Raw genomic sequence first — 18,693 nt, forward strand, 5'->3', positions numbered from 1 at the left:
GAGTTAGGGAGAGTCAACTAGTTCCTAACAACAACTGCTGCCCTACTCAAATATTGCCAAAGGGGTCTTTGTTGTAACATGGCCTACCAGCAGAGGACATCTTTCTGGGAAAGCACCTACAATGTGGCTGGCACATATTCAATGCCCAGTAAATGTAGCTATTATTTTTTCAATCAACACTCTTACATACCCCTTTTCCACTCGCCCTCTTCTCCCTGTTTTGGGGCTGCCCAATAAGCAGAAATTCCAGATGCATCCCCTCGGGGTGGCTGGAAGCAAAGGATCCCCAGGGTGCCCTGTGTCCTGGGCTGCACTGTCTCTGAGGTGCTTCCATCTTCTGGCTCCTTCCTCACTGGGGCTGTTGCTTCAGGCTCCCAGGTCTCCGCCTGGAAAACTTCTGATGGGAAAGGCATTCATCGACTTGCCACCCTTTCTCTACCATCCGTTTGCAATCCTCAGAGAGTTGCAGCCTCACCCTCCTAGGCTTGCAAAGGTAGAGGGAGAATTTTATTGGAATTTAAATTGGAAGCTCTTAAGACATCTCAAAAACACTTCCTCTATTTTTTTTTTCCCTGCAGCTATTGGAGAGGTTGGCAGACGGGTCTTCCTAAAGACAGAAGAATATATGATTTAATGTTTTCTTTAGATTACTGGATGAGTGGATGCACAGTGCTCTGTATTGTGTGGTGGGGCGGGGTGTGTCTTCTTATTGATGAAATACACTGCGCAGGTCAACTCTGTAAACCGAAATGAGAAAAGCCGATTGCGGGGGGTGGAGGGGGTGTGGTATTAGGGTGCCGGCGCTTGTGGAGGGGGGCGTGAATGTGAACGTGTGAAAGGGAGTGGCGTGCCAGGAGAGCGCGGGAAAGCTTACTGGTGAGGCAAGTGTGCGTCTATTTCCATGGCGCCCTGGCTCGCGGCAGCCCCTGGCTGGGCGAGGGGTGTGATGTGGGAGTGGGGTGGGAGGGGGCAGCAGGCGGGGCCTGCCACGTCACTTGGAGAGTGTGTGTTGGGAAGGAAGGGCAGAGCGGAGAGCCGAGCCGCTGCAGCTGCGGCGGCGGCAGCGAAGCCTTGAGCCGTGGGGAGGTGGGTCCCCGCGCCAGGGCGCCAGGGCAGCCCAGGGCCCTGTGCGAGGCCTGCGGCGCGGCTCCTCGGGAGGAGGTGGCGGCTGTGGCGGCCGGAACCGCGACCTTGGCCGGACCCAGCCCCGCGGTGGACGCAGGGCGGAGGCCGAGCACCGCCAGGAGTCTTTGCCGAGCCGGAGGGAGGCGCATCTGGCGCTTCGGTACCAACGGGAGCCGGGGGTCCGGAGCAGCTGGAGGAGCGCAGTGGGAACTGGGAATAGCTAGACCGGCTGGAGGGCGGACCCCTGCGTTCCTGAACCGGGTCTCAAGCACCTCTGGCGGTGAAGCCACGCGTCTTTTCGGGCAGCCAGTTTGACTCGCCCCTGTATGCCGTTCCGGGCATCCCAGTAAGCTCTAGCTCCGGGGAGTGGGTAACGGGAAGCGCAGAGCCAAATCCCCGGCGCCCAGGTCGCCTCCCCAGACCCAGCCTTGCGGGGACAGGGCTTCAGAGCTCACGGACCCGACAGCCAGGTCAGACCGCGAACCGGGAGGAGCGCGAGCCCCACCCTAAAGAGAGGGCGCAGCCGGGAGCTGGGGAGCGGGTGCCGCGCTCCAGAGGTTGTGTCGTGGGCGCCGTCCTAGTGGCGGGGAGCGCACCGCCGAGGGGACATGAGATCGGAGAAATCCCTTACGCTGGCTGCGCCGGGGGAGGTCCGTGGGCCGGAGGGGGAGCAACAGGATGCGGGAGACTTCCCGGAGGCCGGCGCGGGCGGGGGCTGCTGTAGCAGCGAGCGGCTGGTGATCAATATCTCCGGGCTGCGCTTTGAGACACAATTGCGCACCCTGTCGCTGTTTCCCGACACGCTGCTCGGAGACCCTGGCCGCCGGGTCCGCTTCTTCGACCCCCTGAGGAACGAGTACTTCTTCGACCGCAACCGTCCCAGCTTCGACGCCATCCTCTACTACTACCAGTCGGGGGGCCGCCTGCGGAGGCCGGTCAACGTGCCCCTGGACATTTTCCTGGAGGAGATCCGCTTCTACCAGCTCGGGGACGAGGCTCTGGCGGCCTTCCGGGAGGACGAGGGCTGCCTGCCCGAGGGTGGCGAGGACGAGAAGCCGCTGCCCTCCCAGCCCTTCCAGCGCCAGGTGTGGCTGCTCTTCGAGTACCCGGAGAGCTCTGGGCCCGCCAGGGGCATCGCCATCGTCTCTGTGTTGGTCATTCTCATCTCCATAGTCATCTTTTGCCTGGAGACCTTGCCCCAGTTCCGTGTAGATGGGCGAGGTGGAGGGAATGGTGGTGGTGTGAGCCGCGTCTCCCCAGTTTCCAGGGGGAGTCAGGAGGAAGAAGAGGATGAAGAGGATTCCTACACATTTCATCATGGCATCACCCCTGGGGAAATGGGGACCGGGGGCTCGTCCTCACTCAGTACTCTTGGGGGCTCCTTCTTTACAGACCCCTTCTTTCTGGTGGAGACCCTGTGCATTGTCTGGTTCACTTTTGAGCTCCTGGTGCGCTTCTCCGCCTGCCCCAGCAAGCCGGCCTTCTTCCGGAACATCATGAACATCATTGACTTGGTGGCCATCTTTCCCTACTTCATCACCCTGGGCACTGAGCTGGTGCAGCAGCAGGAGCAGCAGCCAGCCAGTGGAGGAGGCGGCCAGAATGGGCAGCAGGCCATGTCCCTGGCCATCCTCAGAGTCATCCGCCTGGTCCGGGTGTTCCGCATCTTCAAGCTCTCCCGCCACTCCAAGGGGCTGCAGATCCTGGGCAAGACCTTGCAGGCCTCCATGAGGGAGCTGGGGCTGCTCATCTTCTTCCTCTTCATCGGGGTCATCCTCTTCTCCAGTGCCGTCTACTTCGCGGAGGCTGACGATGACGATTCACTCTTTCCCAGCATCCCGGATGCTTTCTGGTGGGCGGTGGTTACAATGACCACGGTAGGTTACGGGGACATGTACCCCATGACTGTGGGGGGCAAGATCGTGGGCTCGCTGTGTGCCATCGCTGGGGTCCTCACCATCGCCCTGCCCGTGCCGGTCATCGTCTCCAACTTCAACTACTTCTACCACCGGGAGACGGAGCAGGAGGAGCAAGGCCAGTATACCCACGTCACTTGCGGGCAGCCTGCGCCAGACATGAAGGCAACTGACAACGGACTTGGCAAGAGTGACTTCCCCGAGGCTAACCGGGAACGGAGACCCAGCTACCTTCCTACTCCACACCGGGCCTATACAGAGAAAAGAATGCTCACGGAGGTCTGACCCATGTGGGCAGGGCCTGCAGCGGGGGAGCACTGAGCTAACAGTCTCTTAGGCTTCCTTCTCATTTTCACTACTCACTCTAGCTTCAGTTGACTTCTTGACTCTCTCCCCTACATCCACTACCTGGCATCCAGGACCAAATACCTGGACTATCAGCCTTGTTGGCTAATCCCTGCAGCATTCAAGATTAATCCATCTAAGTGACGTTTTTGAAATTCCAACGGTGCCACCCAATCATGCCCATCTTCTGTCACATGGATGAGACACACATTCAGGTCTGACCTTCCCTCAAGACTGACTTTTCATGTCTGGGACTTGTAATATCTCCAGGAACAGCAATGTCAACAGGATGGACGCCAGCCATACCTGAGTCTTTGTTCTCTCCTTAGTGCCCTTTGCTTTGGGTCATGTGCGTTTCCTAGCTTTAGGCCACTTGGTAACTGGAAGAGGCTGGAGGACAGAAGCAGTACTCAACTTGCTGTTATCCCAGTGCTCTGTAACACCCGCTGGGCATCCTGCAGATGACACTTGGCAGTGTCTTTATTTGCACAGCCTCAAAATAGGTTTTTCTTTTCGAAACTTGGGTGGAATTAGAGAAAATACAAGCAAATTTTACAACTTGGAGGACACAGGGGTTAGTACAGGACCAAAGGGGCCAGTGGATTTTCCAAGGCGTGCCCCAGCACAAGAGGCACTGGTGTTTGGTCGACATTGGGTCCTCCCCACTCTGATCCCCTGATTCTCCAGCTTCCAGGAAGGTTCCTTCTCAGAGCCACATACTCTTTTTGTGCAAGTGCCTTCCTGAGCAGAAGAACTGGAGAAAGGGAAGCAGAGTCAGGAGGAGGGTCTGATTAGAGTCAAGCAACTGGCTTGACCACAATCTGAAGCAAGGTGCCACTTAAACAGATACTGTTTTCTCAAAAGGACAGAGGAATACTGTTGCAGATGGCAGCCTTTTCTCCCTCATTTCCCCCAAGTTTTCTCTAGCCCTGTATCTTGCTTTCTGGGAATTTGATTTAGGATTGCTGTTGAAGTCTTCCTCAAGCAAACTCCAGCTTAAAGCCCCAGGCATCGGAGAGCAGCATAGGTTTCTTCCTATTTTCTGGGAAGTAAAAGCATACATCGGAGAGCAGCATGGGTTTCTTCCCATTTTATGGGCGTGAAATATGTGGTTTAGAATAAGGAACAAGCATTACTCCTTTGCCAACAGCCTCACTCTAAGAGGCTTTTTTGCTGAGTCAAGCAAACGCTTGCCTGCTCTGCCCCTTGGAGCTGCATTTGACCTGCTCTCACTGGTAAGGTGACATGGTGACGTTCCCGCTTGATCTAAGCCATTTTCTCTCATTGTGAGACCACTGCCATCTGTCCACCTGCCCACCTCCTCTCTTTTCTCTCTCAATAACATTGCCATTTGTTTTTTGCCTTTGATAAACTGTGATGTACTGTTCTGAGATCTTTTGGGTGCAGTTCTGAAACTGAAAGGACTGTTAACATGCTTTTAATTTTATATCTATGCTTTCAGACTCTGACGATAATTTTTTTTAAAAAATTATTTTCTCGAAGAGCAACTTACAAGAGGACAGCCTTACAAGGGTTTGCTTGAGAGGCAGTGTGGCTTCTGTGAGTGCCAGATCTAAATCTCGATCTTGCCCCAGCTTTACAGGGTAACTTGGGTCCACAGTCCCTCTTTGTGCCTCAGTTTACCCACCCATTAAATGGGAACATTACTGTCTTCCCCTCCCTACCTCATGGGGCATGTTTGGGAAGCTGGGGACATTGCTATGCAAATGTGTGAATCTTAGTCACGGATTTGATTTCTAGTTCTCCGTGTACCCCACAGGCAAGGCCTTCCTCTTGAGTTCCTGCCTTGGATCCCAAGCCTAAGAATAGGCCATTATGGAGCATTGGCTCCCTAAATCCCTCCTTGGCCTCTTGGACTGAGCTCCTCAGCCTTTCTTCTTACCCTTCAGAAAGGAGGGTTCTCTTTAGATGTATTCAGGGGGATCCTGCAATGGCTGGAGGTCACCTTGACTGGGTGCTTGGCTTCTCCATGCCTGAAATATGGTGGAAGACACAGGTGTTTATGATGTAAAAACCTGCTCTGAGGTCAGAAAGTGCTAGTTTTCCAAACCTCTCTCATGACTGCCAGCTATCTGGGGAAAGAAGAGAAGAGCCCATTCCAAAGGCAGAAGGGAAGCTCCTAGCTGAGGGTGAAAGTTGGGACATATATGCATGTATCTCTGTATATGTGTATGTAATCATCCTCATCACCATCCCTGAGAAAACATCCCCTTTTCAAGTCAGAGCATGCCTGAAAGGGTTTGTGGAGAGCCCAGCTCGCCAGGGACTCTGGTTGCCGTAGCAACCTTCCAGACTGTTCTCTCTATCTTCAGCTTTGGGCATCCAGGGAGACCAGGGGACTACATCTTCCTAGCTTCTCAAATGGGAGCACCTCCCACATAGTGGTTTAGGGGCTGGAAGTGCCAGGACAGGGATGTGGGACTTTTGGAAAATGAGGAGGAAGCAGGGCCCCAAAGCTTCCTGTCTGGACTTTCCTTCCTAGTTTCCCCACCCAGTCATTGAAGCTGCCTCATCTTACTCTTGATTCTTCAGAAATTTGAATGTTAAGCAACTGCCCAGTTAAACCAACGTCGATATTAATTTTTTCGAGCTGATGAGGGAAGCCCTTAGAGGGGACAACTTATCCTTGGAGTGGCAGCCAGGCTGGGCCACACCAGGAGTGATAACAGTCTTAGGTATCATGGAGTTCCCATCTCTGCACAGACAGGCTCTTCCCACCTCCACGAGAGACGAAGAATTGCAATTTCTTCCTCCCCGGGAGCAGTCTTTCTAGCTTCTGGGAGGAATCTCAAAGATCTTTCTTCTTAAGACATCAAAGAAAAACTGAGAGGCTGTAGCTCGACCTAGTTTCTGGGAAGAATTTTGTCAAGTGATCCTTCTCTGACCCTGAGCCTCTTTATTTGGATTTTGTACCCTGAGCACCAAGAGAATATGCACTCTGTGTTGCCTGGACAGCTGGGGTGGTGATTCACAGACACCAGGAAAGGAAGGGTCCAAGCCATTGCCACACTTGACTCCAGCCGGCAAGAGCTCCCAGAGGACTTCCTGGAACTGCCAGCCTCAGCCTGAGACACGGGATATTCGTCCCCAAGAAGCGAGGAGGGACAGCTGGCCGCCTTTGCAGGTGAGGTAGGTTCTACTGGAGGGGAATTTCATTTTTGGCTCAGTCCTGCAGGCAAAATTAGAATGGGGTGGGGAGAGCGAGAAGGTGGGGGAGTTTTTCATTCCCCTTCCCTCAGGGGCTACCTCAATTTTTCTGTGTATTTTCCTTTGACTCCATCAGCTCAGTTCCCTCTTTCTCTGTGTCTGTCCCCTTGATGCTGCTGGCCTCTTTAAAAAATCGTCTCTTTATCTGTGCATTTTCCCCTTACCTTCTTTTCGTTATTACTGTCTCTGCCCTTCTCCCCCTTCTCTAGTTTTCTTCCTTCTGGCTTACCCCCTTTGTTTTACTCTCTTCCTCCTTCTGTGTGTGTCTTCCTGCCTATCTTTCTCCCTCTCTCCGCCTTGTTAGTGGCTGGGAGCACCCAGAGGGTTAGCGTCAAGGTTGCACATTGAACTCTAGGACAGCCGTGCTCGCTAAGGTCTGTCTACAGCAGGAGGATTCTGCTTTTTCCTCACTTCTCACTGCCATTCTTTCCTGCCATGCTCACCTCCTGGGCGCAAGTCCTACACCTGCCAAGCAAGATGAGACTGCCGTGGGCTTAGAAAAATGTCTTTCAGAAATGTCCTGAACCTGCAAGGATAAAGGAGAGAAGGCAGGCTGGGAGGGAGACAATGACACTGAGAAGTCTCAGATGAATCCTCTGCCGAGTAGACCTGGCCCACCTCAGGGTCCCCGACCTCAGAAGGCTGGCAGAGAGGTCAAAGACAGAGGAACAGTATAAATAGTCAAATAAACAGAGAAAATTGAGGGCTTAGGAGGCAGGCATAAGGTGGGAGTTAGCCTGGAAAAAGCCTTAGCTCAGAAATAGCCTTAGAACTGACCTTAATTCACTTGAAGGTTTTGTTAGTATCTGGCTGTGTCCCTCAGGTACTGAAGGCAGAACAAAAGGAAAGGACATGAATCTCAGTGGTGCAAGGTGCAGGGAACACTCCTTGACAGGAGGACTACGATTCATCAGCCAGTCCCCAAAGAGAATTGATGGACCCCTTGCTAGAAGGCTTAGAGCATGGGCTAGCTCCCACCTGCAGCAGGACATCGGGACCACCTGAGGGGCCCCTAGGGGGTTGAAGGTTGTGCTATTACTGTTGGCCCCAGGTAACTTTTGGGGGGTAATAGAAATGCCGTAAACAGGATTGTGATAACAGTCATACCACTCTAAAAATTGAATCCCCAAATCATTGAATTGTGGGGAAAAAAAAAAAAAGAAAGCAATGAATCTAATAATCTGGGAGTTTTCTATCTGGGCTGGGAGAACGGGTTGGTTTTATATATCTAGAAGTTTAGCATGTCTAAAAATGGACCAGACAATATCTAGAATAGAATGACAGTTTTTTCTTCTGCCACATGGGGATACTTTCGAGCTCACATGCAGCTGATCCTTGCTATCCATGCACAGTACCATGAACTGGTGTGTGTGTGTGTGTGTGTGTGTGTGTGTGTCTGTGTGTGTGTGTGTGTGGTGCACGCGTGCTTCATTTTGACATCAAATTGTTATGAGGTTTGCACGGTTTTTTCATTTTTTTCCTCTAAAGATATGCCTTTTTTTTTTTGGTAAGTGCAGGGCATAATTAGCATGCACTGAACTATGATATATATGTTGAACATTATTCATTATTCATTATATGGTCTTTAGCTTGCCCAAGGAACTTACATTTTGTTGGCAAAAACAAAACAAAACAAAACTCCGAGAAAAGTTCCCATAAACCAAAAACCCCACTAAATCCCTGCACTTATACACCCAGAATTCCTTAAGAGGTGGCATAGGGGCCAAGGTTTTATTTATTTATCTACTAAGGTTGTTATTTTATTTTTGAATTTTACTGTTTTATGGGTACATAAAGGTTTTATTTTTCCTGGCCCCTTCCCACACTCCACCTGCAATTGTCACTGATGCTTAACTGCCCTGTGAGGAGGTCCTAGCAGTCTTTGGTGCTTTGGGTAAACAAAGGAAGCGGGAGGTAACAGCCTGCATTTGTCTTACTGAGCCTTTCAATGATTCTCTCCCAGACTCTGTTCTCCTCTTGGCCATCTTCACCTTGTGCCCACCGGATCCCTCCCTTCCCTCCCCTGGGTGCTTTCCTCAGATGTACCAGCCAGTCCTGCGGCTTATCATCCCTCCTGTCCACTGGCTGAGCCCTTGCTTGCAGCATTCTGTCTGCCTGCAACTCGAAATACATTCCAAGATAGATTCCCAGAGAGCGTGGTCCTCCCAGGACAATCTGGCTGGAGCTGCCATCCTGGCTCACATGGGTTTTGACTGCATGTTATTGCCGTGGGAAGGAAAGTGTGCTCCAATCTTCCTTGTCACGGCCCCTTAGGGGAGGAAAAGAAATCCATTTACTAGGTGGTGGGAGTTCCTCTCTCCATCTCACTTCGTGTTTTGCCTCGGGTTGCATAGCTAGCTCATGGCAGAATAAGGTCTGGAGCTTGGCAATTGGCCGGGAGAGGGATCTTCCCAGACACCGGCCGTGGGGAAGAAAGACAGACGGGCTCTTAGCGTCTCATCTTGCCAGGTCTCCTGATGAACCACTTTTCTGTTCTGGGCTTGAGATCTCTTCGGAGTTTGTCACGTTTTTCACATCCCTTTGCTCTGAACTTGAGAGAGTATTTCACCCTGTCCCTTGGTCTTGTTGGTCCACACCCCCTGGCTTCACCGGGTACCTTAAAGGGGGAGTGGAAACCTACCAACCACCGCCTTTGAAGGGTTGTCAAAGGGGCTGTGGTGTTTGAGGCACACAGTAACAACACGAGAGTGATTTCCTAATTTTCAGAACAAAAGAGGAAAGGTTCCTTCCCTACAGAAAGCGTCATTCACACTGATCTAACCTTGGCTCTCACTGGACCTGTTTGGGGCCTAACCCTGCTGGGATTTATTTTAAAAAAAAATGTTTTTTAACCCAACTCCAATCTCATCATTGTTACCCTAAAGAGAATTCCTCATTCCTCCGTCACAAGACTCAGCAGATACACTTTGCCTCGTCCTAGAAAACATTTTGGAATCTTAAGCAGCTTCTGCTGCAGGCTGCAAGGAACGCAGACAGACCCTGGCTCTTTGGTGAGAGCAAAGCCGACATTTCAAAAGGAAATTGCAGCCACGCAGTCTGCTGGCGCTGCTATTTTTGACATGCTTGCTGTTCTCAGGGCTTGACAACCGCTGTCTCCAGGAGACAGACAAACCTGCTCTTGGCAGCAGAGACACTGCTTTGAAAAAGAACATGGGAAGACAGTCCTGCAGTTGGGAGGGGCGGGGAGGACGTGCCGCGGGACGCGTGGTACCTGGTAGCGGGGCTGCAGATCTGAGGCTGCAGGATTTATCCTCACCCAGGGAATCCTGACCCTGCATTGCATCCTTCCCAGTGGGAGTAGTCCTAGCAAGAATAAGAATAGCACCATTCATTTACACAGCATTTTCAAACACGTTCAGTGCTTTCAGACATCTTGCTATTTAACGAAGGGGTTAAGAGCCCAGTTGCTGGAGCCAGATCGTCGCTGTTCAAATCCCTCCTTTGATGGGTGACATTGGGCAAGTTATGAAAGTGTTCTGTGCCTCAGTTTCCGTCTCTGTCAAATGGGGGGTAATGACAGTACCAATCTCATAGAGCTATTTTGAGGATTAAATGAATTAATATATGTACAGTGTTTAAATGTATAATGTCAGCTGTTCTTATACAGCAATGAACTGAGCTAGGTAGGCTAGACTTTGTTTTTTCTTTGGCAGATAAGAAAATTGAAGCTCAGAGGGGTTGTGATATGTTTAAGGGCACACAGTAATGTGTGGTTCATCCTCTTCTGGGGAGGTGGAACAGAATGAAATGCAGTGAGGGTCTGATCGTTATTGGGCAAGAAGAGAGAATGAAGCCATAGCTCCTAAATGTGTATGTAGGCTTCTGTTTATGTGCCAGGTTGTCTCTGATGGAACAGCAGTAGGCATCTTGTGCTTTTGCCCCCTATGGGTCTCTGAAAACACACACATACACATGCATATACATACATATATATACACACATACGCATATATACACACATACATATATACACAAATACACATACACATGCATACACACAAGCAAAGCAACATAGACACACATATATACACACACAAACATCTATGTACATATGCACACATATACACACATATATGCACACATAAACACATATACACATATGCATAGGCACACATATACATGCTTATACATACACCCACATGTATACACACATATATGGTGCTGTATATTAGATATGTATGTAGCATGTATATGTGGAATATCTTTCTATGGAGCCCTTCCTTACCACTGTCACTAATCTCTCTCTCCCATTTTAACATTTTCAGTGGTTGACACTCACTGGAGTTTTCCTCACACACCTGCTCACGCCGTCCTCCATGGGAGGAATGGAGGGTCTTATAATTAGCAGGAAGGACAGAAGCCATGAACCAGATCCTGACTCAGAGTTTTCCTGCACTGTTCCAGTGGCTTTCAAACTTCCACTGCCCTGGTCCTCATCCTCAGCATCCATTCTGTTCCCTAGTCACCTTCAGGTCCCCCTTTGCAGGTGGGGGCACCCTTTAACCTCCCGTGGGTGTGTTTCAGCTTTCCTGCCCTCTTTTAAGCTGGAGGAGACCGGAGGCCCTGGAGTTGGAGGAAGCCAGCTCCCCTTCCCTTGTGGGTCTCCCTTTGCCTGCACTCCGCCTAAAGAGCATTTACGACGCCTCTTTTTAGGGGTCTTGGCACGGGCCAGATTGCTGTCTTCAGCCTCAGCTCACTGCTGTAGCCACTACGGCTTCTTACAAAGGTCCCATCCCAGGGCAAGGTGACGTGGCTGCCCTCGTGTTTGAGGATTCTGAGCATGCTGGCTTGCTTGCCTTTGGAGTTGGAGAATTGGTCTGAATCATGTTTATTAGCTGTACCTCATTTAACCTCTCCAAGCTTCAGTTTCGTCATCTGCAAAATAAGGAAGCTAACATCACTTGCTTTACACAGTTGCTGTGAGGCTCAGAAGAGGCAGCCAGTGAAAGGCTTTAGCAGGAAATAAACTCTCAGCAAAGCGTGGCTCTTCCCTCTGCCAATCGGCAGAGGGGCCCTTAGAGACACCAAATATCCACCTGAGAGTGGGGCCGAAACTATCTGCCTGTCAGAGAAAGGCAGGGCCCTGCTCACTGCAGTTTTGTTCTCCGAAACAAACACTCAAATGAAATATGACATAAAAAAGAGACTCAGGATAGCTAGCTATTTTTACCAGAAGGCTCTTTGCCTGGAGGATTCACAGCAGAATTTCTTTAAATAATTGCACTTACGATGTAATTTAATATACAGAAATATAATCTGAATATATCTTGAAAGAATAGGATGGTTACACTGGTAATATGTATATATTTTAACAAAGTTGGTTTCCAGCCAAACTGGAATGAGAATTCTCACTTAACCCATCCCTCAAGCCCTAGAGCATTGCAGAGGGAGGTGTTGAGGGTCACAGATGGAAGGGACAGTGAATAGTGAATGCCTCTTTATGAAGGAGGATACTGACGCAGAGAAGTGAAATAATTTGCCCAAGATCACACAGGAAATTAGGGGCAGAGCTGTGCCTGGGACCCAAGTTTCCTGACTCCAACTGTAGCATATTTTTCCATGGGAAATGGAACTGTAAGGATTATCTAAACACACTACACACACACACACACACACACACACAAACACACACACACACTCAAAAATAACTATTCATTTTCAATCCAATCAAACTCCTTAGCAGAGCAAACCCCTTAGCAGAGCTGCCCATAGACAATGGAATTAAGTGAATTTTGATTTTGCCTTTCCCTCCCCTGAGTTTCCAGGGCACAGGGGCAATGGGCCTAGCTAGAGATGCCCAGAATCAGATGACCCGCTTCTGGATTTTTAAGGAAGGACTAATGACAGAGGACTAGTGCAGGCCACAGGTATTTAGCACTGGACAATGAGGAGCTCATGCACAGGCTCTGCCCTTAACAGCCAGGCCATGGGCTTCCAATCTCACTGATCAAGGGATTCCTTAACTTCTTAAGGCTTTATTTTTTCTGTTAAATTGAGTGACTGGACAGAAAGAAACTCATAGATTGGAAATCTGGAAAGCAAGGGGTCATCTGGGTCTTCTGTATTCCATAGAGGAAGGAAGGGGTGCAGAGGGTTAGCATCTTACCCAGGAGCGCTGACTTCTGATGCCTTGAGAGGCAGAAAGCAGCTTTGAGAGCCTTCCCTGCACTTTGTTGCCCTGCTGGAGAAAGAGGAGTTACTGTCAGTTACAGAGCTCTTTTACAAATCACAGGACCAGGGTCAGGAGGAAGAACGTTTCCAGAAGCCTTGGTAGTTGAGCCATAAATCAGCCAGGCACTCCCTGGCTGCTTTAAGGCAATTTGGCATTGCTGGAAACAGAAAAAAGGTCTGGTATGGTGGGGAAAATAGCTGTGCTCCCTGCAGAGACTGCTTCCTGTGCTTCAGGGGACGGATCGCATTCCCCCAGGAGAGCACACATATGTGCACACACGGGCGCCCAGGCACACCCCAACCAGACCTTCTACTCACTTGGAAGTGTGTGTGTGTTTTGTTTTTCTTTTTTCTGCATCTGCAGTCTCCTGGTTTATGGTTTTACCTGCCTCCAGCAATTCCAAATTGCAATCACAGAGCATCTAAAACTGGGCAAGTTTCTCCTTATAAGAGGTCTTCAGTTGTCACACATGGCTTGTGAACCAGATGGGACACAACATTAAGAAATATTGGAAGATTTCACACACAGACCTCAATTTTGGTTTCTCTTAAAAGTAAAGGTGTGAGCTTGTTGATCCTGCATATTTGGTTTCCACCCACCATCAGCAAAAGCTGAGGCATAGCGGCTCCCTGCAGAAGGACGTGGGCCCTCTTTGCCCAGTGCCCACCACTTCTTAGTCCCTGCCTCTGAGGCTGGGTCATCTGTCACTTTTTTTTTTTTTTTTTTTTTTAATGGAGTTTCACTCTTGTCACCCAGGCTGGAGTGCGATGGCATAGTCTCAGCTCACCGCAACCTCTGCCTCCCAGGTTCAAGTGATTCTCCTGCCTCAGCCTCCTGAGTAGCTGGAATTACAGGTGCCCACCACCATGCCTGACTAATTTTTTTGTGTTTTTAGTAGAGACGAGATTTCATCACGTTGGCCAGGCTGGTCTCAAACTCCTGACCTCAAGGGATCCGCCTGCCTCGGCCTCCCAAAGTGCTGGGATTACAGGCCTGAGCCACTGTGCCCGTCCCGTCTGTCAGTTTTAATTGTGCCACCGGCCATGTTTTCTTGTAGGTGGGAGACATTTCTCTCTATGTACATTTCTACCAAAGCTTAGAAAAGGAAAGACAGAAAGAGCATCATGTTTAGGGAAAGCGATACCTGGCTTATGTCACCTGGTAACCCTCGGGGACACTGGTGCTTTCGGGCATACTCTGAGCCTTCCTGTGGGATTTCGCCTAAGTGACTCAGAGTCGACTATCTGACTTAGAAGTAGCAGGTCAGATGGAGATGGGAGTATGTGTGTTTGCTGGAAGAAACAGAAATGAGGGCAGAAATGAAGGCTGCTTGCCGGGATAACCAGTTCCAGCTACCCTTGAGAGACGAAATTGCGAGGCTGCACAGAGCAGAAGGCACTGGAGGGTAACGAGAGCATGCTGTGTTCTGTGTCCAGTTAAGCAGGCAGGGGAAGGTGTGATGCAATTCAGAGCTCCCATCCGGAACGATGAAAATGACAGACCAGGCAGACTTCCGCGTTCAGAGATGTGTCCAATTAGAGAACCGCCTTCTGTTTCTGTGATGTCAGACTTTGGGGCACCACTCCTCCCGCTGGCTAGGACTGAGTGGGTGTCAGTGTGGGGGTTCACAGGTGGCATCCTGTGGCTTTCCTGATAACGACTGCCCACCCAGCCATGGGCTATGCATCTGTGTGGTTGCTTCTGCAATGTCATGAGGCCCACGGCTATCCCCGGATTCGATCTTGCCTCTCCTGGGTTATTCCCAGTTGGTTTCAGCTCTCAGGTGGAATCTCCTGTCTTTGAAGTTTATTGGCCAAAACCTAAATGGCCATAGATTTGGAGCCATGTCCAACATTATTTCCTTGGGAGGGAGGTAAGAAACACCACCACAGTCAGCTAATGTTTGTATTTTCAGTAGAGTCAGGGTTTCATCATGTTGGCCAGAATGGTCTCGATCTCTTGACCTCATGATCTACCTGCCTCGGCCTCCCAAAGTTTTGGGATTACAGGCGTGAGCCACCGTGCCTGGCCAAGGCTTTCCTTTTTATAAGCTTTATATTTGCCCTTTCCAAGAGGGCAGGAAATGTTCAATCAGGTTAGGATTAAATAAAATCCATCAAGAGCCTTACATTTGAATGCCTGCAGCCTCATTTCTTCCAACAGATAAAACTCCAAAAAGTTGTTGTTTTGTATATGTATGATACAATTATTTTCCCATCAGAGGAGCTTTTTAAGAGAAGTGGGCCCTTTCACTTTAAAAAAATTACACACTATAGTTAAACTTAAAAGAGAGCACGTAGTCAATAAAAAATGAATTTAAACTAGCTTATAGTGTACTTCATGCAATCATAATTCCTTCCTCCAGCGGAAGGAAGAGAATGCTGTGGCATTGGAAATGATGAGGATTACTGATTAAACTCGAAAGGAAATAAACAGCTGAGGAACTAGGAGATATTTTTCAAAATGTATGTTCAAAAGTGGGAACTCTGGCTGGGTGCAGTGACTCACGCCTGTAATCCCAGCACTTTGGGAGCCCGAAGCGGGAGGATCACTTGACATCAGGCGTTCAAGATGAGCCTGGCCAACATGGTGAAACCTCGTCTCTACTAAAAATACAAAAATTAGCCAGGTGTGGTGGCAGGCTCCTGTAATCCCCACTCAGGAGACATAGGCATAATTGCTTGAACCCAGGAGGTGGAGGCTGCAGTGAGCCAAGATTGCACTACTGCACTTCAGCACTCCAGCCTGGGTGACAGAGCGAGATTCTTTCTCAAAAAAATATATAAAAATTAAAAAGGGAGAATTCCAAGAAACTCTATTATAATCTCTCCTTTTTTTACTGCACGCAGTAAGTGATACATTTGCAGGTGGGCAGCACTAGATTTCCCACACCTGTAGTTATGTCAGGTGAGACAGGACAGGAGACGTGAGGACATGGTTCTGAGCCTCTTGGTCTATCTGTGAACAGTGCAGGCAGAGGGTGATATCTGTCCACCCTGAGGGAGGCAGCTCCCAGTGCTGTTCCCCACTGGTGTGTACCCGTGTGACCCAGGGAAGAGTTCAGAACCTCTCTGAGCCTTGGTTTTCTCCTCTGTAAAACTGGGCCATTAATAGACATCCCTCATAGTGGCCAGTGAATCAGTGGAATTAAAGCAGATAATGCTGACAGGCCTGGTATGTGGCAAGCATTCAGTAAAAGTTATCATTTCATGGCCTCTTTCTTATTTGCCCACTTTGACAGAGTACTCCCGCATAGGCAAGGCCTCTTGTCCAAGCGTTAGGTACAGTTAAAACCACTTATAGCTCTCATATATCAGTTTTTTGGGAAATATGTCTGTCTATGTAATAGTTTCTCTTGTTTTGTGGATTTGGACTTTCTGATCCAACAGTGACCATGACTCAGCTATTCAACTGTCAATCACTTGGTCGTAACAGAGGTGACGCATGTGAAGGGGCTTACTGCCCTCTTGGAGTGAAACTGTTGCCTTGCTAAAAAAGCCAGCAGAAGAGAATATCCAGGGATTTTCTTAAATTCCTAAAGAAAGAACATAAGCAATGAGGTGACTTACCCATTGAGAATCCCTGAGATCAGCAAGAACTTCCAGAAAACTTGAGAATTCACAGAGAGGTTGAATGACTGAGTGTGGAAGGACCAGTGGCTCAGCTCTTCTCTTGGCTGACCTGTGGGCTTGCGTAAGCAGGAGAATGAGCTGGGAAGGAACGCACAAGGGTGCGGGTAGGATGCTTCCTCCTCATGCGTGAGGTCAGTGCTTTTACTTGCAATTATAATACACATCAGTGGAAAATAGACTCAGCTTACAGCGATTGTATTTGCTTTACCTTCAACATTTCAGGAATGTATTTAATTTGCAAGCCAGTCAGCTGAACTCACTATAAACAGGGAATAAGGACAAATGACATGGAATAATTGAGGAGGAAGAGAATTCTAAAAGTCATGGAACTCACTGCCTTGCTGTGCATTAGAAACATTTCCAGATGATTCCAGGCCTATTCTGAAAAATGCCCAGAGAAGGAGAATCCATAATATAGACTCCTTCAAGCTACTTGTGTTTGCACACCCTTTGTCATGATGTTTTCCTCAGTTCTGTGACACATCTCCTGCTGTACGTTCAGCTCCCTTCCTCTTGTTTTGTCTTCTGCTGCAATGGATACTCAAGTGACCATATTACCTAAAATAACTCACGCCAGAGTTCCTCAGATGTGATCTGCAGACCATCAGTCCTGCACAACTTTCCGTGGAGAAATAATCCACAGGCGCTATGTTTCCAAAATGCTGCCTCTTGGAGATGCACAATGCATTATGGACACGAAAGGCTCTGAGAAGTCCCGCACCACATAAACCTATTTTACTTCTTTAACCCGGTGTTTTTGAAATTATTTTTACCACAGAATCTCCATCCCTCTTTTATAGCAATATCTGCTCGCATGCCCCCAAAACTCATCCAACAAATACATTTTGAAAAACTCAAAGAGATCTGAAGCTCGTTGCAATGGATTTGAGTCATGGAGCCTCAGCCACTAAAGGTTTTTTTTTCAGATGGACCATTTTGTGGCTTCTTGTGAATCTTCTTAAAGTTCTTCAGACCCGTCTTGAGTTGTGCAGAACCAGAAATGGTGTTTTGATATGGTTCTGAATAATGTGATAAAAGACAGCCTCTCCCCTATAGTCCTTATGAGTCTTAAATAGAAGTCTTTGAGAAAGTAGCAGTAAGAGTTGGTCTTCTTTGTTAAATTGAGAGCTATCTTGGTAGAAGATGTCTACAGATCTCATGCACTCTTCCAGGTGAACGAGGACATCTGCATGGCTTGCCTTACGGTGAAACGGTCTAATTCCTATGCACATCATGAACCAAACCAAAAATTGTAACATGCAGTTCTTTTTACAACCACTTTTCTAACTGAATCAAACCTTTTGATGAAAACATTCACGATAACCTTTTCTAACTACCCTATTTATGAAATCTTACTCACAATCTGAGAAAGATGCAAACACCAGCAGTGAGTTGTTTTTCTCAGTATTCTTTTCCATCTTCCTAAACACCGTTTTCAAGTGTGACATTTGTCCTTTCTCCCGAAGTATTTTTGGTGTTGACACATTACAGTTGGACCTGGTTCCTCTGGTGTTTGGATTTCAGTCCCCCAGAAAGCTGTTTTTTGCTAGGTTTTTTTTTTTTTTTTTTGGCGGGGGAGGGGGAGACGTGGGTGCTGCTGACGGCTCTTAACTCTGACCCTCCTCTGCTCATCCCAGCAAGGCCTGATGCTTGCTGTCTGCTCCTCATCAACTGGTCCAGGCTGAAACCCTTTCTTCCGTGGTGTCCCTTCTGTGTTCTGAGGCAAATGCAGAAAGGATGTATTTGTTCTTGTCCTGTTGCTGCCTTTGTAGCGATTTCTTTTCTGTACATCTTGAGCCATGAGGAAAAGTTTCCGGTATTAAATCTACTAAAAGTCAGAACAAATGGACCCCACAGGGTGGTGAAGATTGCATCCCATTCTGGGTCTGCCACTAACCTGCTGTGTGACCCTACGAGTGTCACCTGCCTGGCACTCAGCAAATGGTGGCCCTTAGTATTGTTCTCCCATCAGTCTTCACTGTAAAGTGAGGTCATTGGATTTGACAGCTGAGTTTCTGCTTGAAAATTCTGCTGATACCTAAGTGTGCTCATCAGATGTGCAGTTGGCTCCCTGAAAACTTGGCAGACTTTATTGCTTGGCTTTTGCCACTGGAGTGATCTTTGAAAAAGAGAGTTGGGGTTACTAGATTTTCAACTTTATATAGAGTCACTGAATTTCAGATCTCATATGCTCCAGTCTATTATTTTACAAAGATCAGAACTTGCATTTAAAAATATACTGAGCAGGTTGTAGC

The 18,693-nt window shown here is 48.7% G+C and overlaps 1 protein-coding gene across 1 annotated transcript; it reads left to right on the plus strand.

Moving 5' to 3' along the window:
• The first annotated feature begins 1,077 nt into the window (after nucleotides 1–1,077).
• On the plus strand, nucleotides 1,078–3,921 carry KCNA6 (potassium voltage-gated channel subfamily A member 6). Its single transcript, XM_032254526.1, has one exon. The coding sequence runs from the start codon at nucleotides 1,734–1,736 to the stop codon at nucleotides 3,324–3,326; it is 1,593 nt and encodes a 530-aa protein (XP_032110417.1). The 5' UTR covers nucleotides 1,078–1,733; the 3' UTR covers nucleotides 3,327–3,921.
• Nucleotides 3,922–18,693: the final 14,772 nt, after the last annotated feature.

Source organism: Sapajus apella, unplaced genomic scaffold (assembly GCF_009761245.1).
Source record: "Sapajus apella isolate SASKATOON/1434 unplaced genomic scaffold, GSC_monkey_1.0 scaffold86, whole genome shotgun sequence".
Taxonomy (NCBI): domain Eukaryota; kingdom Metazoa; phylum Chordata; class Mammalia; order Primates; family Cebidae; genus Sapajus; species Sapajus apella.